Source organism: Polypterus senegalus, chromosome 10, assembly GCF_016835505.1.
Source record: "Polypterus senegalus isolate Bchr_013 chromosome 10, ASM1683550v1, whole genome shotgun sequence".
Lineage (NCBI taxonomy): Eukaryota > Metazoa > Chordata > Cladistia > Polypteriformes > Polypteridae > Polypterus > Polypterus senegalus.
Window position 1 is genome coordinate 68,211,944 of NC_053163.1, and position 27,926 is coordinate 68,239,869.

Genomic DNA, 27,926 nt, shown 5'->3' on the forward strand with positions numbered 1-27,926 from the left:
CACCTACTAGTAGACATGGAAAAATGTGTTACTCTGTGATAAATAACTTGTAGATGAATGATCAAATACAATTAAAATAAAATTAAAATCTGGGGTTTATTATCTACCGACAGCGTATCTGTCAGTAGTGCTCACATCTTCTAAAACCAGCCCAAAGCAACACCTCTCAATATAACTGCTTCCATTTTTTCCGTATTCTGTCTGTACCAAGCAGAAGGTTTCAGTGAAATAATAACAAATGTTATTTAATCTAAACCTAAATAAGTTTATTAATTACCTGATATCTCTACATTTCAGTTGTATTTCTGACAATTTCAATAGTTTCTAAGACATCGTGCTTTTTACAGCACAGGCTTACACAGCTAGTAGATCTATAAACATGTATAATCTAAATATATAAGTATGTGTTAATAAGTACATACTGTATATAAAATAGTTACACAATAATAACAATAGTACATTTATATGACCTACATTTTTTAGTCAAAAAGTCTATCAGTATCACTTCATCCTTTCAAAACTGGTTATCCACGAGCACGAGCAGCCATGATGAACACCAGAAACGTACAGCAACACGAGCACATGACGTACACGAACACACACAATTCAAACACTCGGATTCAGCTGACAGTTACAAATTTTATTCATAAAAGATGGTGCACCGTGCAGTCTGCAAAAATTTTGTGAGCCTCTTAAGCTTGAAACATGAACTGTCTATTAACTCTGACACTATATACGAGGATGCGTGTTGGTATTTGCACATATCCCATCAGTCTATACATCAGTCTGTTTGCTATTAGTCTCATCAACCTATTAATGTGCTTTCCTCCAGGAAAACGCTCACTTTTGCCTGCCATGTTGTTGTGTTCTTGTCATGTGCCTTTTTAGCTTTTTCCTATGAGATCTACATTTCTATTCTATTCTATTCACTTAAAAGCTGCACCTTATTTAAATAAACCTATGTTCCATTATTAAAATATCACACAAACTAAATCATATGAGTTTTGTTTAATAAATTGTAAAAAGCTTTATTTTTCCCCGTTATACCGGTACAACCTAATGTATAAAATGGCAGTGTCATGATGTCACCATAATGAAGTTAAAATCAATGCACAGACAAACAAACGCTACTGTACATGTGTAAAAATTGTATGGTATGCTCCAAATAATTTAAAAGCTGTAGCCTATTGCTGAAAGGCTCGAACAGGCAGTGAAAAATGTAAATGGCTTCATATTCATGTGTGGCCTGTAGATTATGGTACAGAAGCAATTCAGATGTTCTTTATTTTTGTCCTTGGAGATCCAGCTTCAGGGGCCCCCAAGTAAATTCCATGTATTTTTTGTCATCCAAAAAACTTATCCTGCTAATAAAATACAATATTAAAATAGAGATAAACAAAATGTGATTTGTGATCTTGCTCAAAAGTTACCTGTTCTTTTTTTCAGTTTTATATCCAGACAACCACTTCAAAATCCTCATTGACCAATCAGTGATTAATGAAGGGAGCCTATTGAAAGACATGTCCCCACCAGTCATTCCCCCAAAGGAGATCGAAGACCCTGAAGATACTAAGCCGGAGGATTGGGACGATCGAATTCAGATTCCGGATCCAAATACCCACAAACCACTGGACTGGTAATGACTAATAATACAGTAACATACAGTCATCCCTCTTGGTCCTTTTCACATTTCATTGTGTGCAAATATGGAATTTTAAAGAATTTTGGTTTTGTCAACTTATTTTAAATCAAGAAAATTCAACAAATCCTTCCCATTCAATTAAAAATGTCCTATATTAAAAGACGGCTGTTGCATGGCTCCGCCCCAGTCCCTTCTCCCCTATTTAGCTTTTCCCAGCCCCACCCATTTTAATCTGTTGCTTAGCAATGATAATTGGGCTGCAGTCACTTGATGTGGTTTTCAAGAGGAATTATAAACTGAGCTGGGCTTTCCTTCCCTCCCCTGCTTTAGCGTTCTGCTTGGGTTCCTTCGTGAAATCCTGAACTCGAGTATTCTGGCGCTTGCTGTCCTTGGCCTGTTTTTTAGGTTTTTGATCCTGCCTTGTGTTTTGGATTTTGTGCCTGCAGCTCTTTGTGTTTCGACCTCTTTCCTGTATTTGATCCCTCTCTTGATATATGATTTTCTTCTTTTCACAGCAATCTCTTTCCTTACCTACTGTCATTGCTATTCTCCTGCTTACTACCACACCATATTATGAGCTACCAGTAACTGTTACACTCGACTTTAGCATATTCATCCTTTTTCTCTGTATGTTTAGCATTCGTTTGCTCAGAGGTTGATGCGCTTGCTGTTTCCTGAGCAGCTCTTCTTTTCTCCACCCTAGCGGCCCACTTCTTCTTTTCTTTCGTCGGCATCTTTTCATGTTAAAACTGATTAAGTCAGTGTGTGTATTGCAATTACTTAGTACATTTTCCTTAATTTTTCACTTAAGCTGGCACTTAAGTCTTCAATCTGCCTCAAGAATGATTTGAGATATGAAGAGGTAGAGGAAGTGATGGCGAAGGTGGTAGGGATGAGAACGGCGCCCTTACGCATGCGCCGCATGGCTGCCCTACTGGCTGCTGCCAAGAGCTGGTTCTACAATAAAATAAAAAATAAAAATAGGAATAACCTTGGCGGTCAATCATCACCCCGAAAGTGGATAGTAGACATCATGTAGTATATGTGTACCAAATTTCAGGTCAATAATTCAAACAGTTTGTGAGCTACAGGTGATTTAAAATCCTGGACAGACAAATGGACAGCCACAGTAGCGTATTATATAAGAAGACTAGCTATGACCAGCAGGAGCACCTTTCAATGAAAAACAAAATGTTAAATTAAATTGAATCTCTAGTTTGTTTTTCATGTGTCAGAAATTTGAAAATACAAGCCGGAATTCATAGACTGAACAAATGAGGGTCTAACAATCAAATGAGCTTCCATCAAAAGGGCCCACCGTAAATAATAGTCTTGAATACTTAGTTCAAAACCTTTAATTCTTAAACCAAAAGTCTTAATTTTTAATAATTTTTGGAGAAATTATTCCCTTTATTCTTAAGTACAATAAGGATAACCTTCAACTGAAGGGTTAAACAGGCCACATCTGCTGCATCATGAATTGACTGATATGCAAAGACAAATGATGCAGTAAGGAAGCATCCTTGGATGCACCAAATGTGATATAGCATGACCTTATCATGGTGGCAATAAATAAAGAATAGAAATATTAAAGAAAGGGCAGCACGGTGGCGCAGTGGTAGCGCTGCTGCCTCGCAGTTAGGAGACCCAGGTTCGCTTCCCAGGTCCTCCCTGCGTGGAGTTTGCATGTTCTCCCTGTATCTGCGTGGGTTTCCTCCTGGGTGCTCCGGTTTCCTCCCACAATCCAAAGACATGCAGGTTAGGTGCATTGGCGATTCTGAATTGGCCCTAGTGTGTGCTTGGTGTGTGGGTGTGTTTTTGTGTGCCCTGCAGTGGGCAGGATTGGTTCCTGCCTTGTGCCCTGTGTTGGCTGGGATTGGCTCCAGCAGACCCCCATGACCCTGTATTCGGATTCAGCGGGTTAGAAAATGGTTGGATGAATATTAAAGAAATAAAATGCGGAAAAACACCAAACTACATCAAAAGACATTTAATCCACTGGAGGTCCTGACACCAGAAGAGAGTGACGGAGCAACAACGTACTTTCATGTCTTGGCTTCTGTTTGGCAATTGCAAAAAATGGGTTAAGGACTGTGAAGGTGCAGTCAGTGGTACAGCGCAATGCTTGTAGAAGTCATGATAACCTGTTGAATATACAGAGGAGCACCTGAGGTCCATGTTAAACACCACAGGATCTGGGAAGTCCCATAGTCAGTTAGTAAATGTTAAAAGAATAGGTACATCAGAAAGAAAAAAATAATATTCAAAGACAATGTGTTAAAGTTATTTAAAGGTGCAGGTTATATGAAAAGTGCAATCTCTCGTTGCATAGTAAATCCAGTATAGAAAAATGTACAAAACATGGCCCAGTTTTGGCTCTATGAAGACTTGGATGTCTTCTAGCTACCCAGGAAACTTGTGAGAGAGACCATTCAGAAGAATACTGTAGCCTCCAAAGGACTGTAGCTAGTGATGAACAACAAAGGCACGTTTGATTGGCATACAGTTTTGGGAAACTGACACTAAAATTCACATGTGATTTCACAATTGAGAAATGTGAAACTCACAAAAGACATGCATTCATACTGCTTTCTAAAGCCTTGTTCACACTTCTGTATTTAGCCGTGTTCAAGAATGTGTCAATTTCAAGATAATTTAAAGTCACTTCTTGAAAAATATCCCTTTTTTTAAATCTGACTTGTATATTTTAAGATACCTTGAAAGGAATTTGAGATATCAGAAAATATGCAGGAAGCTGTTTTGTGGTTTACAGAAAAGCATTTGAGATACCTTAAATTGGATATCTGAAAGTGCTACTCAAGATATCTTAAAATACGTTCTTGCCTTTTAAAATATATCCTAAAAAGTATTTGAGTATCCTGAAATACACTTTTAGATAGCTAAAATTACGGAAGCGTATTAGGGCCACGGTGAAAAAAAAAAAATACGGACACCGCGAAGAAAAAAAAAGTCTAAATGTCGAGATTAAAGTCGACATTTATACTTTATTCTATTGTTTATTTTGTCAGTAGAATGTCGCAAACTAAACATCTTAAAATGAATGTTCAATTTACTAGATTTTCTCAAACCCCTTCATTAATTAATGTAGCACATTAAATGCTTTATATTAAGTGTTCCCCGACCCAGTTTTTAATCTCTATGCGCTTCTTCAACTGACTTCCTCTTGCACTGAGAGGCGCAGACAGCGATCGCCGCACATTGACTTCATGATGTTCCTGCTCTAAGAACATTCAGAATACTAAGAGAAATACTTGATATCTTCTTCACGATGAAATGCACTAAAGCATGTATTAAACATGGGTGGCGGGGGGCACGGTGGCGTGGCTATAGAGCTGCTCCCTTGCGTTAAGGGGTCCCCAGTTGTATGTTCAGTGTAGTGCAAAGTCCCAAAAACTGGATATATGAATGGGTATCGCACAGGTTTAACTTAAATATTGTGTAAATATTGGGCTTGGTGGGTCGGAGACACGAACGCAGAATTCAATGGATGTTCTTCTGAGCGGGCTTTCTTTATTGCCTGCGTGCTGTCTCTATCTGACGTACTAAACCTCCAGTTTCTATCCTTGCTTTTTCTTTCTGCACATAACCAATCACCACAAGATAAACGTCTTTGTGAAATTAAAACAAGTTATAAACTTAGACCTCGGAGTTTTCAGAACTTTAAATTATTAAAGCATGTGGGTGCACGGTGCTTGCTGGGATGGAGTTTTCAGAAATTAAAAAACAAGTCTTCATTATACATGTTTAATTATGCCATCCACTCAGGGTTGCGCCCATCCCAGCAAGCATCTTGTGCGAGGCAGGAGTAAATCCTGAATGAGACGCCAACACATCGCAGGGTGAATACGTTCAACATATAAAGTAGCAGGGTCAATAATACATAACAAAACCCCACATCCTACACGTCTTTGAAAGGAAACTGAAACACGCCGAGTAGACCCACCCGAAAAACATGCAAACTCAAGGCAGGGAACACCCGGGACCCCCTTGCTGCGAAGCAGCAGTGCAACCACCACGCCACCGTGCCCCCACGTGCTTTAATACATTTTAAGTTCTGTACATTTTACTCTAAACTCTGGGGTCTAGGTTTATAACTTGTTTTAATTTCACAAAGACGTTTATCGTGTGGTGATTGGTTATGTGCAGAAAGAAAAAACAAGGATTGGAACTGGAAGTTTAGTACGTCAGATAGAGACAGCGAGCATGTAATAAAGAAAGCCCGCTCAGAAGAACATCCATTGAATTCTGCGTTCGTGTCTCCGACCACCACATCACGAACCCAACATTTACCGATATTGCAGTTAAACCTGTGCGATCCCCATTTATATATCCAGTTTTTTGGAGCCTCGTCACACTTGCCATAAAGTTCACTACACAGAACATACAACTGGGAACCCCTTAATGCAAGGGAGCAGCTCTATAGCCACGCCACCGTGCCCCCCGCCACGCATGTTTAATACATGCTTTAATGCATTTCATCGTGAAGAAGATATCAAGTATTTCTCTTAGTATTCTGAATGTTCTTAGAGCAGGAACATCATGAAGTCAATGTGCGGCGATCGCTGTCTGCACCTCACAGTGCAAGAGGAAGTCAGTTGAAGAAGCGCATAGAGATTAAAAACTGGGTCGGGGAACACTTAATATAAAGCATTTAATGTGCTACATTAATTAATGAAGGGGTTTGAGAAAATCTAGTAAATTGAACATTCATTTTAAGATGTTTAGTTTGCGACATTCTACTGACAAAATAAACAATAGAATAAAGTATAAATGTCGACTTTAATCTCGACATAAATGGCGAGAATAAAGTGGAAATGTCGAGAATAAAGTCAACATGTCGACTTTAATCTCGACATTTAGATTTTTTTTTCTTCACTGTGTTCGTATTTTTTTTTCACCCGTGGCCCTAATACGCTTCCGTATAAAATAGAGCAGAGACACATTTCAAGTTATTATTAAATGGATTTGAGAGATCTAAAAATATATAATGAGGTTTCAGAAATACATTTTAAGTATCTTAACTACATTTCCCTAACTGGTTAAATAACATCCAGAGCATTCTGAAATGCATCTCATTAAGATATCTCATTTTTAAAATATCTCAAATACATTTCCAGATGTCTTAAAATAGGCAATTTTACACAGTCACTTTGAGATTTCCTGAATTGTACTTTAAATATCTCAAAATGTCTACAGACGTTTTTTAATGACATCTCAGTGTATATTGTATGTATATCTGAGTTATCTCAAAATGCATGGGAGCTTATTTCAAGATACTGTATTTTGAAATCTATTTGCGATATCTTAAAATACATTTAAAATATCTTAAGAAAGAGGGGTTTTCAGATAACTGTAATTCATTTTAAGATATCATACTGCATTTTCAAATGTCTCTGAATGTTAATTTGGCTTGCTGTACAGCAGTGGTTCTCAACCTGTGGGGCAGGCCCCCCTAGGGGGGCGCGAAGATGTGAAAAAAGAAAACACGAATCAAAAATATGAAAAAAAACCATCTGTTGAAACCAAAACAAATTAACTTAAACTACATTCTGATACTAGAACAATAAATATAGAGTTAGATAAATGTCGATAAAAGTTAAGTAGCTATAATAAAATATGCATCTACATTTCAAAAAAATGTTAGGGGGGGCGCGATTAAAACTGTTATAAAAACTCGGGTCGCAAATAATTAGAGGTTGAGAAACGCTTCCGTACAGCAAGACTGTGCAGCTGTCCAATTTACAGTAACTGCACAGTTTGCTCAGGTGTACAGCATTCCAGAACAACACATCCATCATCTTCTACAATCCATTCCTAGATGACTTCATGCTGTTCCAAAAACCCAGGAAGGTGTAACACTATATTAAATAGGTAATAATATTAATAATACCGTATTTACGCATGTATCACGCGAAAAATTTTTCCTGAAAATTAGCATCAGAAAATCAGGTGCACATTATACACAAGGAAATGCAATTCTGTAATGTTTACTTCTTCTGCTTGGGCTCGCTTGCTTGCTCTCTCTCTCTCTCTTACTCGCGCACTTGCACTCTCTCGCTTGCTTGCGCTATCTCTCTCTCGCTTGCTCGTGTTATCTCTCTCTCTCTGTCGCTTGCTCATGCTCTCTCTCTCGCTCACGCTCTCGCACTCTCTCGCTCTTTCTCGCTCGCGCTCTATTTCTCTCTAAACACTTCCTATACAATTACAACGCGCGTCACGGGGCAAAACAATTTTCGCGATTTTCTTTGTAAAAATTAGGGTGCTTGTCTAACACGAAGGCACTTGGTATATGAGTAAATACGGTAATAATAATAATCTCTTATATATATTTCTCTTCTGGCTCGTCCTGCTTCCACTTCAAAACTGGTCCCACCCACAAGCAGCCGACACGGCATTTCTCGATTCCTATTGGTCGTCTTCCATGCTATGCACTATACTGGCCTGCTGAGCGTAATACATCCAACAAGTACACGAGGTGCTGCCACAACGGTAAAGTAGCTTTACCATCTTTGCGGGAGCCTCCTGTGTCTTTACAACAGCTTCTTACACAGCAAACATCCGAAGCTAAAAATTATCGTGAACACATTTGAGAATACAACTATTATCTAGCGTTTGCTTCCATGGGTGCATAGATAACTCAACCTCCTGGCCACAGACCATACTGTTTTAAAATACACGGGCAAATTTATCACCAGATCTCTCCATTATACGCTAACACTTCTATCTCTCCAGGATATGGACAGTTGTATGTTTTTGACACAGCGCAAGCTACTGCAGTACGCTTACAAAATAAAGCAAACTCTGCATGCAGCGAAAATGTACAGTACTTCTCCAGCTAGGTTCCATGCTCAGAACCGTCAACCCCTTCGCTAAATCATACACACATGCATGAAATCGCTCAGTCCAATGCAACAGCATCTGTACGAATGGTTTTCAAGGAAAACCCTAGGCAGGATTTACGACGATACAATGCCCCGACATTGCAGTGATTTTCATCAGAGAAGATGGCGAAATGCCTGCCAAAAGGGACATTTGCATCTATCCCATAAACAGATCCTGTAAACAGATTTCCACACTCAATATGAATTGCGATCCTATGGTTTACCCACTTTTAATCCCTTACTGAGACATTGGCTGGCACAAAGATTTACAACATGTTCCCGATAAAAGAACCGTCAAGCGAATCAGGCTTACTCAATGCCAATTTTACGAGTACAGATTAGCAATGAGGAATACATCTAGTATTTTGCACTCCAGCAGCAAACTATTCCAACAGTACGTCGTAGATACATATGTTAAAACAGAGGGCGCGCGTCTCAACTATCTCAGATTACATCAGCAAGATCTGCATGTGAAACAATACAATGTTTAAATACACTGCAAGCAAACGCTGAAAATAACAATGTACGTGTAGGCAAAATGATCATATTACTGTCCACATTTCCAGGAAGTCCAAGAAGTCCAGGAAGCCTGATTTATTTATCACTTTCACATGTAATCCTACTTGGCCAGAAATTCTACATGTACGCTGCGTCTTTCAAGAAACATTTATTTCTTCTTGATTTCTGAATTCCTTTCTCACCATTTTCCGTTCCTATACTTACAACGCCGTATACTATGGCGGGCGTCACCTAGTAATAATAATAATAATAATAGTAATAATAATAATAACAATAATAACCTCTCTATTATAAAAGGAAATCCTGGGACGAGACTTTCTCTGAGATAATTTCAACTCCTGCGAGAGATAATTTCAGGTCCTACGAGACGAGACTTTTTGTCAAGTGTTTTTGACAAGTCCCACCCTCCTCTCAAACATTTACAACCACGCCCATGGTCCACTCACTTCTCAGTCATGTGAATGCTGTTGTCAGACACAGTTCCTGCGCTCTCAGCTCCAAGCAGGGTTGGAAATAAAAGACAAAGACTAGAGGACAAAGTAGAAAGTTGTTAAGAGGTTAAAAAACGTTGGCGCGATACACATGCAGAGCAGGTTAGAGATTATGAAAATACTAAAATTTGAAATTCTCAAAAAACTGATAGTAAAGATCGCATTAGTGCTAACGAGTGGAAATTATTACTCGGTGAAATAACAGAACAGTTGAAAAGAGATTGAATATATGGACATAGATGATATGACGAAGTATGCAGATATTGTTTGACTTTAAACTTTAAGTCGGAGACTTGTGGATCATCTAATTCATGTTGCCATCAGGGAAAAGTAGTGTTTCTTCCCAATGAAGAGGCGTAGCCATGAGAATTAAAAGATTTCTTGTTTGGTGAAAGAGAAATCAACATACGCAAGTGGCAGAGACACAAAATTGCTAGCGTGTAGCACAGGGGGTTGGCGAGCGAAATGAGCATGGGGCGAAGTCCCCAGTAATAATAATAATAATAATAATAATGCCTTATAAACTGGTGCGTCATTGTATATGTACAATAATAGACTTCTGGATTTAATTTCTGGCTTTACAAAATAATTAAAGTTACCCGGCATTGCCAAGCAGAGAGAGTAGGAAGGCATTGCAAATTATATATTACCATACTTTATTACCCTTATTCATTTTGCATTGGGTACATAACCACTTCTAGAGTTCTGAAGCTTCTTTGAGTACAATACCCCAAGGTTTTTAACTCCAGCACCAAAAAACTCAAATCGGACTAACAGTAAACATGCTCACCACAACGTCCCACATGGTGCTGTTTCTCTGTTAGTAGATCACACTGCAGCATTGCAGAACACCTTATTTTTTGAACTTCCTGCTCTCTTTCCTGGCTTTGCTTATTTCCAAACTTTGCCATACATTTAACATGAACAAAATCATTGTGCTTAGACTAATTATGTTCAGTGACTGCAATTTGTTATGAAATCTGAGCCTGCTGTGGTAGCACAATCACTTATGCCACCCTAAGCCTCCCTTCCCTCACTTACATAGCTTCAATCAATCAATCAACATTTATTTATATAGCACATATTCATACATAAAAATGTAGCTCAAACTGCTTTACAAAATGAATAGAAAAATAGAAGACACAATAAAAAATAAACATAGGTCAACATTAATTAACATAGAATAAGAGTAAGGTCCGATGGCCAGGGTGGACAGAAAAAACAAAAAAAAAAACTCCAAAGGCTGGAGAAAAAATAAAATCTGTAGGGGTTCCAGACCAAGAGACCGCCCAGTCCCCTCTGGGCAATCTACCTAACATAAGTCAAACAGTCCTCTTTGTATTTAGGGTTTTCATGGAAGGACCTGATGATGATGGTCACGTAGACTTCTGGCTTCCAGTCCATCAATGTTGGTGCATCATGATGCTTTGAGTAGGTGGTGTTGGCGCAGGCTGCCACCACAAAGAAACCGGAAAAAGAAACAGAAGAGAGAGTTGGGGTCAGTATGGATTTTGGAGCCACTATGAAAAGTTATTATGATGAATTGAACATACAGAGTATCAGGATTAAGTTAAAGTGAAGTTATGAGAAGGTCATGTTAAAGTAATGTGTTTTCAGCAGTGTTTTAAAGTGCTCTACTGTATTAGCCTGGCAAATTCCTATTGGCAGGCTATTTTAGGTGCATAGCAGCAGAAGGCCACCTCACCACTTCTTTTATGTTTAGCTTTTTGAATTCTAAGGAGACACTCATTTGAGGATCTAAGGTTATGATTTGGAATATAACGTGTCAGGAATTCCAATATATAAGATGGAGCAGGATACTTCATTGATATATGGATCCACAGCAAAAACAGTGAAGGAAAAGCTTGTTAAAAGAAAAGGTAAAATGAAATGGGTGGGAATTAAACTCAGATCTCCTGGTTGAAAAGCAAGCATGCTAACCATCATACCACCATCATAGCCTTCATGGTGCTATCTCTCTGTTGATCGTTCACACTGTAGTAGTATGTAATATTTCTTCTGACCCCAAGCTGCTCCAACCACTGAATTTATATTTCAAGAGCATAACTTATGGCGATGAGTTCTATAAATTCATAAAAAGTTGGAACAGTATAGAAAATACAAATAAAAACAAAAAGAAGTGATTTGTAAATTGTATTCTCCCTGTGTAATATTGAAAATAGTACAAAAGCACTTTATTTGATGTTTTATCATGTGAATTGTTTTATTCACAATACATACTCATATACAATCTGATGACTGCAACACCCTGTGAAAAGGCTGGGACAGCCAAGTGTTTACCACAGTGTAACACCATCTTTTCTTTTAATAGTACCTACTGTACAGTATTAAGCATTTGGGCACTGGAGACACAAGGTGGTTTAGCAAGCAGACTTTTCCGCATTCATCCATTATACAGTTCTTCAGTGACACAGTCTTTGTTGCCGTATTTTGCACTTAATAATGCAGCACACATTTCAGTCAGAGACAAGTCAGGACTGCAGGCTCTGATTAGGCAGCAATGCACTCGTAATCCGGACAGAATGAGGTTTGCTGTTGCTGTTGTTGGGATGTCCCTGAATAAGACTTTGTCTAGCTGGTGGCTTATGTTGCTCTAAAATGTGATTATATCTTTCTTATTAATTGTGCCCTCACAGATGTGCAAGTAGACATTGACTCATCTCCATACCACACCCTCCTTACCATGATAGATGCTGGCTTGTTGAACTCACTTTGATAACAGCTTAGATGGTCCCTTTGCTCTTTAGCCTGGAGAACACAATGGTCAGAGATTACATGCATTCAGAAGGGTTTTTTGGCCTTGGCCTTTATGCACCATGGCACCTAATGAATCCCCCTTCTGCAAAGAATACAGATGAGATTTGAATTGATTCCTTGAATCTTTTAATTAATTATGCTCCGTAGAGGGTGAAATGCCACAAGTCTTACTGATTTATCATTTGTGAACATTGTTGTCTAAGTGCAGCGTTGGCACATCTGTTGGCAAATTGGTGAGCCTCAATCTATCCTTCCTCTTGAAGGTCTAGAACTTTTTTGCTGGCCTCATATATACTGCATTATAACATGACTGCCTCACCTTTGCGCATCTTCTTGTTATGTCAGCTTCTCATGTCGTCGTTAGTCCTAAGCTACTCAGTCCCAGTTTCTTTGGAAGATAAACATTGTGGTGAGTGGCTGGGGGTGGTACCAGGTACCAGGAGGATCGTCCACCAGACCACGAGGGGGCTGCCACCCTGGTGGCTTCAGGGACCACGGGAACTGAGCTTGGAAGCTCAACCTTATACGAGCCCGTGGTCACCGCCAGGGGGAGCCCCAATGCCTGAGGAGCCCTGGCCCTCAGCACTTCCACCACACCCGGAAGTGCTGGGGAGAAGAAGACCAGGGACAACCAGAGTGCTTCTGGGTGCGCAGCCGGTACTTCCGCCACACTGGGGAGTACTGGCGGAAGATTATCAGGAGGCACCTGGAGCACGTCCAGGTGGGGATAAAAGGGGCCACCTCCCTCCATTCGAGGGCTGGAGTCGGGTGGAAGAGGACGGAGCTCGGAGGAGAGTAAAGGAGGTGGCCTGAAGAGAGTGAGGCATTGTATTGAAGCCCGGACTTTTGGGGGAGTTTTGGGGTTGTGTGTGCACTTTTGTAAATGTTATATAGTGTAAATAAATGTGAGTGTGGTGCTTAATACCATGTCTACCTATCTGTGTCTGGGCCATCTTCCACAACATCAATTTCTGAATAAACACGTCTTCAAAAAAACATAATCTAAAATATTATATTTTTATACTGCTTTTATTTGAATACAAATCAAAGTAAATTTACAAATCACTCCTTTTCGTTTTTTCCATATGGTCCAAACATTTTGGCAACTGCAGCTGTATCTGTGTGCCAAATGTTGAGCTCTATGACTAGTAAAACAAAGCTGTGCATAAAGAACAAACAAATACACATAAATTGCGTTTTACAGATATAAAGGTTAATTTAAAAGGATCTATAGTCTTATATTTTGCTTTTGAAAATAAATAATTTAAAAATATTGTAGTTCTAATTAAATGTATTACTGTAAGCACCAGTAATTTTAAACAGCAAAATGTGAAAAACTCCACGGGGCCACATACTTAGTGAAGGCACCATAAAATTAGGCACTGGGATTTGTTATAGTACAAATTCTTCTCATATGATGACTTAGACAATAAACCTGTTAATAATCTGGATGTGTTACTCGTTTCCCTGCTATAGCCAATATGCCAAATAATCTGCATATACGTAGCTTGAAAAACCTTTTCTCTACGTATTTACCAATCAGATCATTCAGAAACAAAACTGAACAGGAATAAAAAAACAAGGATACCAATAACTGTATTTCTCCACTTTGAAGGGATGACGATGCCCCTCGTTGGATGCCTGATCCTACGGCTGTGAAGCCTCTGGGCTGGCTGGATGCAGAGGACCCATTTATCTCCGACCCAGACGCAGAAAAGCCAGAAGACTGGTAAGCAAATTCTTTCTCAAATTAAACCCACGTGCTACATGTTCTTTTAATATAAATGAGTTGTTTTATAAGAATTGTGTAATGTCCTCATTCATTCGTTTTCTCAATGCAGTATTTTTAATGTAATACTGGCAACTGGAAAGCTACTGTGGCTGCATTCCTGTTAATTCTCCATTCCTTCCTTGTGTGGAGTTCATTTAAACACCATATTAGTTGCCATGTATGCCTTAATCATGTCAACTCAATAATTCACGTCACTGTCACCTGTTCCATACTGTATGTCTCTATTCACTCAGCAACGCCATCGATTGACCAGTTCTTGCCGTCAATGACTTCTCTCCTTCAGTCCCATTATGCATCCAGATATAGTGAAGCAGGCAATCTTCAAATGCTGGCAAACTATGACATGGGGTTATATGGGGTTTGCGTCAATATTTGTTTTAACTGTGGCAATTCTAGAAAGTCAAGGCACTATTTCTTTTTTAAGTAAATCAAAATGACCGGGAACCCATAACAATCATATTATAATAGCCTTGATTGTAATAGAATCCAATGTAAATCTAGAATTTCCAAGATCATATCTGTTTTTGTTTTACTTTCATCATTATGTACTAAAAATAAGACTGGCACTGAATTAGAATATATTATTAATTTACAAGGGGGCTCTGCCCACTGCTTGCTTCACTGACCAACCCCCAGGCGGCACAATGAGCTAGCCTCTTCGCGGATCTGCCGCTCGCATATGGGGATGCAGATGTACAATTTAAAAAGATTACTATTTCATGGGAATTGCTACATATGCATAACAGAATTAACTATTTTACATTACAGCAAGTAATTAACCATAGTAAAAAATAGTAAAATGTAATAAATTGAAAGAAAATTATGCTTCATGTTGCTTTAGTGGTATTCGTTGCGTTATACGTTTTTGTTCAGTTAGGCTTTCAAATTAACATGCAAATACTTTTTAAACTTACACTTTTACAGTAAAACTTCGGTAAAAACAATTTTTTAAATTAACTTTTCATCAATATTGCAATGAATTTTGATTCCGTGTTTGGACTTACATTGTAACAATGCAACGTATAACTGCCTGTGAGTGAATATCGTTTCTTTCTCTCTTATAAATAAACCGACTTTTTCGAATTTTTGTCCCTGTGATTTGTTAATTGTCATAGCAAAAGCTATTCTAACGGGAAACTGTCAACATTTTACAACGAATTGACATATCAAGATCTCCTTTGGTGTCTAATGTTATCCGGGGAAGATGTACTACATTGCCTTTCTTGTCACCTCTTAAAATTTTACATGTCAGAGTTGTTTTACCAATTTTGAATACAATTAATCAATAACATTACGATACATCCTTCTTTGAACAGTAATTCGGCCGGTGGAAGACTGGACGGTGTTAATAGTTGTAGATATTCTATGGGATATTGTAAGTTGATGTTTTCATCTTGCGCACCATCACCACCAACTGTTTCAGCATAGTCTATGGATACGCATTTAACTAATTTGCTGTGTTACCAATCGACAATTTTCGCATTAATTCATTTGACTTCATATTTTCTCTGTGATAGGATTGCCCATATATAAATTTATTCTGTTGATAACCTCTCGAGATGAAATTCAATAAGATTTGGACAAAATAGGTCTTCTTTTATTGGGAACTTTATAAGAGCTGGAAAATTTATAAGAGCTGAGAGTGCAGGAACTGTGTCTGACAAAAGCATTCACATGAATGAGAGGTGTGTGGCCCATGGGTATGGTTTAAAATGGTTGTGAGGAGGGTGGGACTTGAAAAAAATCTCTTGATAATAGTCTAGTCACGCGGGATTTGAAAAAATCTCTTGGCAATAGTCTTGTCTTGTCTCAAGATTTTCTTTTATAATAGAGACACAAGGTTTACTTCCGCCACTCATTCTAGTGTCAACAGAACAGGCAATAGTTCCATGAAAGAAACTTATAGAGGATCAGTACATTTGTTTATTATATTGTAAACTGGTCAGGATCATCCAGATAATGTTACTTTTTTATGTTTTTGTGTTTAGTTTATATTTTTATTGTTATTACAGTAACGATGAATGCCAATGTCAAGAATGCTTGAAAGCTGATCCAATATAATTCTTTCAAGCAGATCACATGCTAGTGAACAGGAAATTAACAGGAAGTGAATGTATGATTGGACATTTTCACTCAAAGAACTGAGCGATTCTGGAACAAGTTACCAAGTCATGTAGTTGAAGTCTGGCTACCATGGTTCAAAAAAGATCTCACAGATTTTCAGAGAGTGCTGATAGTTTATTATTGCATTGATGTGAACTTCTGTGATGAACACTGGCTAACTTGGTTATCAACAACAACATTTATTTATATAGCATATTTTCATACAAAAAGTAGCTCAAAGTGCTTTACGTAATGAAGAATCTATATAATAAAAGCCCAGCGCGGTGTCCGTGTCCGGGTCCGCGTTCCTTTTGGCTGTATAGCCGCCCCGTAGAAAAGCCCCAGTCCGTCCCCTCTCAGAATTCCTGCTTACGTTCTTTCCCATTTACTTTTATTTTTCCTGTTCCCGAAAATCTTTTCAAAACAAAGTAAACAAATGACAGAGAGTCACATTAACGTCTTCTCCCCTCTGCCTATTAAATAATCAATGAAATGAAATAAAAAAATCATGAAAGAAACAGAAACCACAACCTACCCTTACAGCGTCCACCGCGCTTGGACACATTACAGCGTGATCACGAAGCAAAGAAGAGGCGTGACAGTCACTCGCAAGAAATGGACACTCAGCATTCACACAGATTAGCTCAACGACGCGCCTCTGCCACACAACGAAAGGCAACTGAAACCCATACACAGAGAGAAGACAGATTACGCCGTGATCGCGAAAGAAAGAGGCAAAAGCGTGCCAATGACACACCCGACGAGAGGTCCTTACGATTGCAAAACAACCGTAATATACAGAAACGTTTGGTCTCGCAAGACACTCCGAGTGAACGGTCTCAAACTGACACTCACCACTCACAGGCATTACCGCAACGACGCGTCTCCACGGTACAAGTTCACGACTGGCAGCCACGTTTAAACAGGGAGTCCTTCAACTGTGGTCATCCAATGCGCAGCATAGCGTGCGCCAAGTTGCTAGTAGAAAAATAAAAGACACAGTAAAACGATAAAATAAGTCAACATTAATTAACATAGAATAAGCGTAAGGTCTAATGGCCAGGGTGGACAGAAAAAACAACAAAAAAAAAAAAACTCCAGACTGGAGAAAAAAATAAAATCTGTAGGGATTCCAGACCATGAGATCGCCCAGGCCCCTCTGGGCATTCTACCTAACATAAATGAAACAGTCCTCTTTGGATTTAGTGTTCTCATGGAAGGACTTGATGATGATGGTCACGTAGACTTCTGCCTTTTAATCCATCCATCATTGTTGGAGCATCATGAAGCTTTGAGTAGGTGGTGGTGGCGCAGGCCACCACCACAAAGAAACCAGAAAAAGAAACAGAAGAGAGAGTAGGGGTCAGTACGGATTTTAGAGCCACCATGAATAGTTATTATGATGAATTGAACATACAGAGTATCAGGATTAAGTTAAAGTGAAGTTATGAGAAGGCCATGTTAAAGTAATGTGTTTTCAGCAGTGTTTTAAAGTGCTCTACTGTATCAGCCTGGTGAATTCCTATTGGCAGGCTATTTTAGGTGCATAACAGCAGAAGGCCGCCTCACCACTTCTTTTAAGTTTAGCTTTTGAAATTCTAAGGAGACACTCATTTGATGATCTAAGATTACGATTTGGAATATAAGGTGTCAGACATTCCGATATATAAGATGGGGCGAGATTATTTAAGGCTTTATAAACCATAAGCAGAATTTTAAAGTCAGTCCTGAATGACACAGGTAACCAGTGTAGTGACATCAAAACTAGAGAGATGTGTTCAGATTTTCTTTTCCCAGTTAGGATTCTAGCATCTGCATTCTGCACTCATTGCAATCGATTTATGTCTTTTTTGGGTGGTCCCGAGAGGAGTGCGTTACAGTAATCTAGTCAAGTGAAAACAAACGCATGAACTAATTTCTCAGCATCTTTCAATGATATAAGAGGTCTAACTTTAGCTATGTTTCTTAAGTGAAAAAATGCTGTTACATTATTATATACATTAAAACAATTATGTTACATTAGGGACAGTGGCTGAGGTGTTGTTGGGGTGAAAGACATCAGCGGCTTTTGCTAGCAATGAACAATGAACAAAGATAAATGAACAATAGTTCATTTGACTGGAACTGGAAATGTAATCGATAAAAAATTTTCAGGAGCTTTCTGTGGTCTGATTGCAGTGCAAAAATCTCCTTCTTGCACATAAAATGGCTGTTTGGCAAAAAAAGTCATGCAGTCAGATGAATCATCCTTCATCTTGTCACTAACAATCATAAATGTCAGTCAGCTCAAATGCTTGTTTTTGCTGTGGAGGTTTCTGGTGGTTCCTGTTGCAGTTTTAGTATCTTTTGTCAGCTCATGCTGATTTATTAGTCATAGATAATCACTTTGTGTGCAGATTAGAGAAGGGCTACGTCACAGTCCAAAATAAAAAGATGAAATGAGATTTAAATTGCCTTCTGAAAAACAGAGGACACTAGATACACAATGACCAATACATAGTTGTTAACATATGTACAGTACTAAAAAAATTCAGTGGAGCCAAATGTTCCTGTTATGCGATCCTATTTCAGGTGACAAGTGATTGTAAGTTAAAGTTTCTATTTTCCACTTCCTTGATATCTGGGTCCATATTGTAGTTTTTTTTCCATACAGGGATGACTCAATGGATGGAAACTGGGAGGCTCCTCTGATTCCCAATCCTGTGTGCACAGTTGCCCCTGGATGTGGGGAGTGGACGGCACCCACAATACTCAACCCTGCTTATAAAGGCAAATGGAAGCCACCCATGATCCCAAACCCCAACTACCAGGTATTTTACATGCAGCTATTTTAGAGAAAAAAGCTCGGGATTGGGTGTGAAGGGTGCTCACCCATTTGTCTGTAGGTAAAAGAAACTATCTCACCATCAACTAGTGGACAGGAGCTACAAACCTTAGATGGGACGCCAGCCTAACTGTGGAAACACCAGCCATGTACTTACTGCCAGTTGACCTGACAAAATGTTTTCAGATTGTTGGAGGAAATCAGATTCAATAATAGAAGCCAACATGGATATAAGAAGAACTTGAAAACAGCACACAGAGTAGGACATAATTTGACCAGAGGGCCGTGTCTTGATGTAATGCTGCCCAATGAGCTGCCAAGCCATAAGCAGGACAGCTAGACTTGATGTTGTTTTGGAAGAATTAAGTGAATAAGACTGGCAAACTTTGTTAAATTGAATGGCTTGCACTCGTCTTAGTTTTTCTAATGTTTTAATTTTTACTATTTTAATGAATTGTCACTTAATGTCTCGTGGTTCTGGGATTTAACACTAGCCCTACTGGTATTGATTGATTTTTCAAACATTTAAGTCTCTTTTTTTCATTATTTTTAGCTCCTAATATTCACTTGACTGAAACGATGCTGATTAATATTCGATATTCATACATTTCCAGGGTTTATGGAAGCCTAGAATGATCCCAAACCCGGACTATTTTGAAGATCCTCACCCATTCCGTATGGATGCTATAGGAGCTGTGGGTCTGGAGCTGTGGTCATTGACCCCTAACATCTTTTTTGATAATTTATTAGTTTGTTCTGATGAGAAGGTGGCAGAACAATGGACTGCTAACATGTGGGAAAAAAAGCAGGTGAGTCATTGAATTTTAGGAAAACAAATTAGTTAAATTCATTCATTTTTAGGCTTATAAGGGTATCACTGCTGTGCACATGAGAGTAATGACTATATACAGTGTGGAGCCGACCCGGACACAGACAGGCGGACATGTTGTTTGTCACCACCATACGTATTTTATTTACAAATTATTTACAATAAATGGTCACTAAGACCCAGTCCAAAGTAGTGCACAAACCCCAACGCACAGTCCTGGCCACAATATGCCTTCCTTCGGGCTGTCTCCACACTCTTTCTCGTACCTCGTCCGTCTTCCACCCGACTCCAGCCCTGAATGAAGGGAGACGGCCCCTTTTATATCCTCCCGGATGAGCTCCAGGTGATTCCCGACACTCCTTCATTGGCCACGCCCCAGCGTGGCGGAAGTGCCGGCTGTTCTCCCGGCAGCTCTCCGGGCGCCCTTTTAATTCTTCCCCCCAGCACTTCCTGGTGTGGCGGAAGTGCTGAAGTAACAGGTCCCCAAGGCATTGGGGCGCCTCCTGGCGGTGACCACGGGCCCCTACAGGGTGGGGCTTCCATGCGCTCAACTCATGGCCCCCAAAGCAACCAGGAAGGCGGCCCCCACATGATCCAGGGTGGGCGCAGACCCACATCTGGTCCCTCACGGCGTTCCGGCCGGGTCGCTGCCCCTGGCATCCCTGAAAACAGTAAAAATACAATAACCTCTACACACTATGCCACCATCATAAAATAAATTTAGCTATGTTGAAATACAGTATTTTGTATGGGATAGTAATGTTAAAACGTTCACAATACAGCACATGTATTTACTACAATATTATATTTATATAGTTCAATATATACATTGAATAAAGGTAAAAATGAGGATTTATGATAATGAGTTGGTTGGTGCTGCTGCCTCATGGAGCCACGTTCTAATCAAAAGCCCCTTAATGTCCATGTGCAGGTTGCACTTTCTCATGGTTTGTCAGGTCCACATCTCCCAGATGTCCAGATTAGCATAACTGGTCATGTCCATGTCAGGGTGTGTGGATTTATGGGTATTGTCATGAACTAATTTGGTTCCTGCCTTGTAAGCTAATGCTGCCAGGAGCAAGTGCAGCCCTCACAACCCTGATTTAGTTTAAGCGGGTTAGAAAATGGAGCCCCGTCCAGGATTGACTCTTATAGTTACTAGGATGGGTTACAGCCAATGTGACCCTGAACATGGTTATACAGGTTTGCTAATGAATGAACATAAACATGAAAATCCAGAAAACATGAATTTTATTAAGGGACCAGTTCAGGGCAGACAGTGTTGGTGCCCTAAATTTGGCATGGATCAAGAAGTGTTTCAGTTATGTGTACTTCTTAGTGATGGGTAGACTGGGAAGGGGTGAGGGGTGTTCTCCATCTGGGCGAAATAAGAAGTCACTCAGGATACTGGATAATGGGAGAGACACTAGATGCTGTAATATAACCTCATCTGTACTGTATCTTCTTGATGGTGGTGCCAAGCTGGGTGTATCTATGGAAAGGAATCGTGTTTAGGAACGTGACACACATCCTGAAGCTAACCTTATGTGATATTCAGTTTTATTACCAGCCAAGAGGAAAGATGTTAGAGTGACAAAGGCCTGGGCTTTCAAACCCTGTAGCTGCATGTTCAACAACTTCTGACTCAGTGTGTGATCTTAAGCAAGTTAATTAATTTGCCTATGCTACAGTATATAAATATAAATGAAAACAATTGGTTTGTGTTGCTGTAATTGTGAAGTGCCTATGGAAGGTGTTCAGTATGGACAGGCACTATATCAATTAAAGCTGCTTGCTCATGCAGTTCACGGGCCCTTTTGATTTTTCAGCAAAGAAAGTAGGGTAACAGTTCTCATTCCTGACTACTGGAGACTGGAGTGTGTCACTCGCATTTATACTCCAGCTGGGTATTCACTCCTTGGAATCCTCCATTTTCTCCAAGATTTACACAGTCAAGGCCACACTGCCCTCTAGGGGACATCTTACATCCTTATCAACCGTCCTCTTGTTAAAGATTCAGATGGCTAGGACTGTTCTGGGCTGCCAGTGATTCTCACAATAAGGCAGAACTCCTGTTCATTCAGTCCACATGCCCATTGTGCAGGCTCTAGCTAACCCACTCATTCTTTTAGCTATCCATGTTCAGATGTGTTCTCCAACTGAGGGTGCTCTACAGGATAAAACATTATGAGAAATAGCATGCAAATTAGGAGCCACGGAGCTATGAAATATTATAGCAGCAGTATTTCAAATATGTATTTTGTTTATCATATGGAATAGATAAGCCAGTTATCATAAATAATACTAATAGAAACTGAGACTTTTTAGAACTGGATTTTAAACTCCCAGCTTAATAATTGTGAAAAAAAACAAGTCAGATATATGAACTAATAAAGAACTTCTTCATGTTCTTCTTTCGGCTGCTCCCGTTAGGGGTTGCCACAGCGGATCATCTTCTTCCATATCTCCCTGTCTTCTGCATCTTGTTCTGTTACACCAGTGAAAGGAAACCTTTTTCGAGTTGCGGCGCATTAAGTCCAAAAATTTTCTTTCGCGGCGCACCTGAGGGACTGCCCATAAATAAAGTCGTGACGACACAATCTGTGGACAATCGCCAATAAAAATCGTTTAATTTTACAAGTTTGAAAGACATTTTATTAATACAGCAATCAAGGATAAATCTTAAATTTAATTAATGTGAACGTTGAGATAGATTTTCAGCACATTTCAGATTGATGGGAGGATCAATTTTCGAAAGACAGACGCGCATTTCCTTGTCGAACACTTGAAGTCTCTCGCGTTTCTTAGACTTCATTTCCGTAAGTGTTCCGTTATCTGTTTTTCCAACATAAAATATATATATATTTGAAACATTATCTTTTTAATCAACCAAAACTTCAAAAACACTAGCAATTTTAAATATTTTACAAAAGTTTTCGCGGCGCCCCTAGAAAATTCCACTGCGCACCAGTGCGCCAGTGTGTTACACCCATCACCTGCATTTCCTTTCCCACCACATCCATAAACCTTCTCTTAGGCCTTCCTCCTTTCCACTTGCCTGACATTTCTATCTTTAGCATCCTTCACCCAATATACCCAGCTTTTCTCCTCTGCACATGTCCAAACCAACACAATCTCGCCGCTCTGACTTTGTCTTCCAACCTTCCCACCTGAGCAGACCCTCTAATGTATTCGTTTCCTATCCATCCTCGTCACATCCAGTGCAAATGTTAGCATGTAAATGCACAATAAATAAAGACAGTTATTGTTATGAATGGTAATACAATAAGTTTAAATTACAGTAATGAAAAATGTATATATATATAATGTATATATATAAATGTATAAATATATAAATTATCATGCTGACAGACAATAAAATAATACAAACTTAGTGTAAGTCTTAACACGTACAAAATGAATACAAATAGTGTGACTATTTTTCAAGAGAATTCCACTTATGTACTGTCAGTAATTATTTTTTTCTATTATTTAGAATTATTCTATTCTATATATTTTTCTATCTAAAACACAAATAAGATGTACATTAAAAAGAATACAAGTAGGACTCTACCCACAATACCACTCATAGCAGTCTGACACGCTACCATCTGCACTGTTCTACAACTGCCATATACTCAGACTAAGAATGCCATTTCAGATTATTAAACGCAAAACATCATTGAGGTTTTCTCCCATTTTTTTATGAGGTCATTTTTTCAAGGAGAATGGACTGAGGGCCACACGGTGGCGCAGTGGGTAGCGCTGTTGCCTCGCAGTTACGAGACCCGGGTTTGCTTCTCCTCAGTCTGTCAGTGGAGCAGGACAGTGACAGCAGTCTGTCACTGAAGCTGCTCCTCTGTCTGGAGATGATCCTGTTCAGTGGATGCAGTGGATTCTCCATGATTGACAGGAGCCTGTTCTATACCCGTCACTGTGCCACGGATGTCTATCTGTCCAGCTCCATGCCTACAATAGAGCCTGCCTTCCTCAACAGGTTTGTCCAGGCTTGAGGCGTCCTTCTTCTTTATGCTGCCTCCCCAGCACACCACCGCATAGAAGAGGGCACTCGCCACAACCATCTGATAGAACATCTGCAGCATCTTATTGCAGATGTTGAAGGACACCATCCTTCTAGGGAAGTATAGTTGTCTCTGTCCTCTCTTGCACAGAGCATCAGTATTGGCAGTCCAGTCAAATTTATCATCCAGCTGCACTCCCAGGTATTTATAGGTCTGTACCCTCTACACACAGTCACCTCTGATGATCAGCAGCTTCTTTACTTCCTTTGGAGGCTGAGAAATACCTCCACCCATTCTCACCACATTATTCTGGGGCACCATTAAGAGCATTCTTACCAGCTGCATCACTATGTGGTTTGGGAACCACAGTGTCTCTGACTGCAGGGGCCTTCAACAGATAGTGCACATGGCAGAAAAGACCTTTGGGACCTCTCTGCCCTCCATTAAAGACACCTTTTTATAAAGTGTGGCATCTGCAAAGCCTGTAGCGTTGTGAAGGGCCGCTCCCATCAGTCTCGTTGTCAAGTCTTTCCCACTTCCATCTGGCACAAGGTTACTGTAGTATCTGTTTATTTGTTTTAATTTAGTTGAAATAACCTTATTAATGGTTCAATAAAAACATGATAGGAAACTCATTTGAAATAATAGTGATGGCTCACTTGATGGTAAAGTGATGTGAGGAATCAAGAAGCACCTCCCTTTGTTGTTGTATGGGATGGTCTGTGATGTTATTCCAAAGCTGCTTTACCACTCCATCGATGACTTGGAGTGAGTGGCAAGACCAGCTCTCCCTGCTTTGTTGAGAAGAAATGGCATAGACAAATGTAATGAAGCCTATTATATTATATTATATTATATTACATAATATTATATTATATTATCAGGGCTTGAAATTCAGTACAGGATCACAGTATGTCAAATGTAATTCCCGCAAATTCAAAATTTTAATGTGAAAGTTTCCCTCACATTTTTATTTGGTAAGCACACTTTCTTAATTTTTCAAATCACTATTTTATATTATTCCAGATTTGTTACTCAGGAATTGATTTGTTTGTGTAATTGCTTACATTTTGTTAAGGTCGCATGCATAGGATGTCCCCTTCCCGTTGCCATTGCGTGCAGCTGTGAAATTCAGCAATCGGCCACAGGGCACAGGGCACAGGACAAAGGGCACAGGGCTTGTGGTGCCCTTTGTTTAAACTTAACTAAACTTTGTTAAATTGCAGGCTAAAAACAGGCTGATGTATATTTTTGCGTACTAGAAATACAAGAATTCAGGAAACTGATTTGGATTGTTTAGTGAATTCATATTTAAAGAAAAAAAAACGTAAGGAGAATATAAAGAGTTGGTACCGTAAGATGGACCCCATATATTTGATGGCAAAAAAATACAAATTCACAAAACGTCCTTTCAGAGTTAACAGTCAGACTGACTCTTAGATGTCAGTGGAAGCCTTTAAGAGGAAGTCAAAGCAGAAAAGGTGGGCATCGCGAGCATGAAGCAAGGCGTCTTGCACGTAACTCATTTCTAATTTTGCTTTCCCCTTGCTCTTCAGCCAGGAATTTTCTCGAAGCTGTTAGCGGCAGCAGGAAAGCGGCCATGGCTCTGGGGACTCTATGTGTTTACTGTGGCCTTACCAGTGGTCCTTTTCATCAGCATTTGCTGGCCAGACAAGGTAAGAAACCATTTTAGCAACCTGTAGGCTGTCCTGCCATAACAGTACAAACTAAAGAGACTTGTCAGTTGGTGGTTGTGTTGTGGGCAGTTTACTGGATGAGCTTCATAATGACCTTGTGTAATGGACATCATCACATACCAAAGTAGGTGCATTAAGATCAAGCCTTGGTGAAGCACAAATTCAAACCTCTTAGCCTCAAAGCTCTCCAGAATTTTGACTGTCACTTGACTTTGACTGTCGTACACGTGTGGCATGATATACTGCCATACTTTCAGACCATAACCACACTGACTTAATGACATTCTTAAAGGGGTCTACAGCTTTTGGAACAACTAATAAGAACATTTGAAATAAGAAATTTGAACCATTCAGACCATCAAACTTGTTAGTTTAGCTAATAGCTAAGCTGTCCTAATATCTCATCCAGATGCTTCTTAAAGGTTGTTAAGGTTTCTGCTTCAACATCATGTCTCGGTAGTTTGTCCCAAATTCTCACAACTCTTTGTGTAAAGAAGTGCTTCCTGGCTTCAGTCTTAAAAACTCTTCTCCTTGAAGTCCATTGGTGTCCTTAAGTTAGTGATTCACCCTTAAGTTGAAAGAATTCTACTTGATCTACTTTATTGGTACCTTTGAAAATTTTGAAAGCCTAGATCAGGTCCCCATGCAATCTCCTGTGCTCTAGACTAAACAGGTCTGTCACAGGAGGACATGTCCTTAAGTCCTGGGGTGCACTTGTTTGCCCTCCTTTATACAACTTCAAGTGCTGCTATGTCTTTTCTGTAGCATGGTGACCAGAACAGCACACAGTAATCCAGATATGGTCTCAATAGTGTATTAAACATTCTGAACATTATGTCCCTTAATTTCTAACAGTTTTTACAATACAACTTAACATTTTATTTGACTTTTTAATCCCTTCCTCACATTACTTAGATGATATAAATCTTGAGCCAATATAAACCCCTAAATTCTTTTTAGAGGTGGCTTCCTTTAGGACGGTGTCTTCCATCTTGTATTTATAACTGATGCTCCTTTTGTTCATGTGTAGCATTTTGCACCTTTCTACATTAAACTGCATTTTTCCAAGTGATCACCCAGTTCTGAAGCTTGTCCAGGGACCTCATTTGTAAAACTTTGCTAGGATTTGAATGTGAAAATATGAGTTTGCCGAAAAACATCAATTTACCATTTATAAATCGCAATCACCTTGTAAATAGACATACATAAATGCCGCACTGCACCAATCTATATATGCAGCATGCTAATCAACCTCATACATACAGTAGGCAATTAGGATGCTGCTGAAGTTCATTGGCTGGTAGAGCAGCCTCTCTCCTGATGTATCGAGACGCCACCACCTGCATTCAAAAGTATCTGTCTGTGCTCCGTAACTGAGAGCACAAGGTCATGTTAACAAAAGCAGCTTCATTCCCGCTAGGTGCCCTTATTGCAACATTAGTACAGTAATTTGCTCTGCTGCAAATTGCTTTCTAATGTTGACAAAAACATGTGATGTTTTATATATGTATGCCCACACTATATGAAAACTGGATGTAGTGCCTCACCAGTCAGTTAATGGCTTTTGGCACAGCTAGCATGACAGAGTGAAGCTTGGCTTCGATATTCCCGACCTGTTGGCTACTCCCCTGAGAAGTGACAACAGGCAGCCAATATAAACTGATGAAAAACCAAAAAAGTTTTTAATGCAAATAAGGTAGTATTTCTTTTTTTAAAAAAGAAAACATAGTCTACATCATATTATTTTTGAGGTGTAATTTGTTTATCAAGTTATATACACATTGTAACAACAGCTCTGTGATATGAATTATAATGCGAGCCGGCTTTTCTGACTATCCCTATTTGATTGGGGGAGTCGTCATTTCCCAGTTTCTCTGGAATGTTGAGTACACATGGGTCAGAGTTGCTGCAAATATATGCATGTTTCCCCATTAAGTTTTCCTTTTATAAATCCTGATGTTTGCATGGGAAGACGTGTATGTACGTTTTGAGGCTCTTTATGTGCATATGCAAGCTTTAAAAAAGAGGCCTCTGGTCTTTTTGAATTTATTTTGAAGACACCTCAGTGTCTGCCATTCCTCCAATTTTAGTTTGCTAACTATACCAAAATTTATTCTGTTAATATAAATCAAATAAAGTATTGGTCCAAGGACAGACCCCTAAGAGGTGACCTCACTCCTGTGAAGAGAAAGCAGAAAGCAGGCTAGTCAGCCAACAGAGGTGGTTAAAATAAGGAAAGACACGAGAATGAAAGGGTATGGGTTTAAACACTCCGTAAAGGCAACACCTCATTTGCATTGGCCAACAAAGGTGATCTGTGATTGGCC

The 27,926-nt window shown here is 39.4% G+C and overlaps 1 protein-coding gene across 1 annotated transcript in view; it reads left to right on the forward strand.

Annotated features, from left to right (window-relative positions):
- Positions 1-27,926, forward strand: part of LOC120537175 (calnexin-like) — a 53,584-nt gene that overhangs the window by 15,533 nt on the left and 10,125 nt on the right. Inside the window, exons 9-13 of the mRNA XM_039765914.1 lie at positions 1,447-1,636; positions 13,948-14,061; positions 18,881-19,037; positions 19,666-19,860; positions 25,459-25,578. Coding sequence (XP_039621848.1) covers positions 1,447-1,636; positions 13,948-14,061; positions 18,881-19,037; positions 19,666-19,860; positions 25,459-25,578 — 776 coding nt within the window. The remainder of the gene's footprint in view (positions 1-1,446; positions 1,637-13,947; positions 14,062-18,880; positions 19,038-19,665; positions 19,861-25,458; positions 25,579-27,926) is intronic.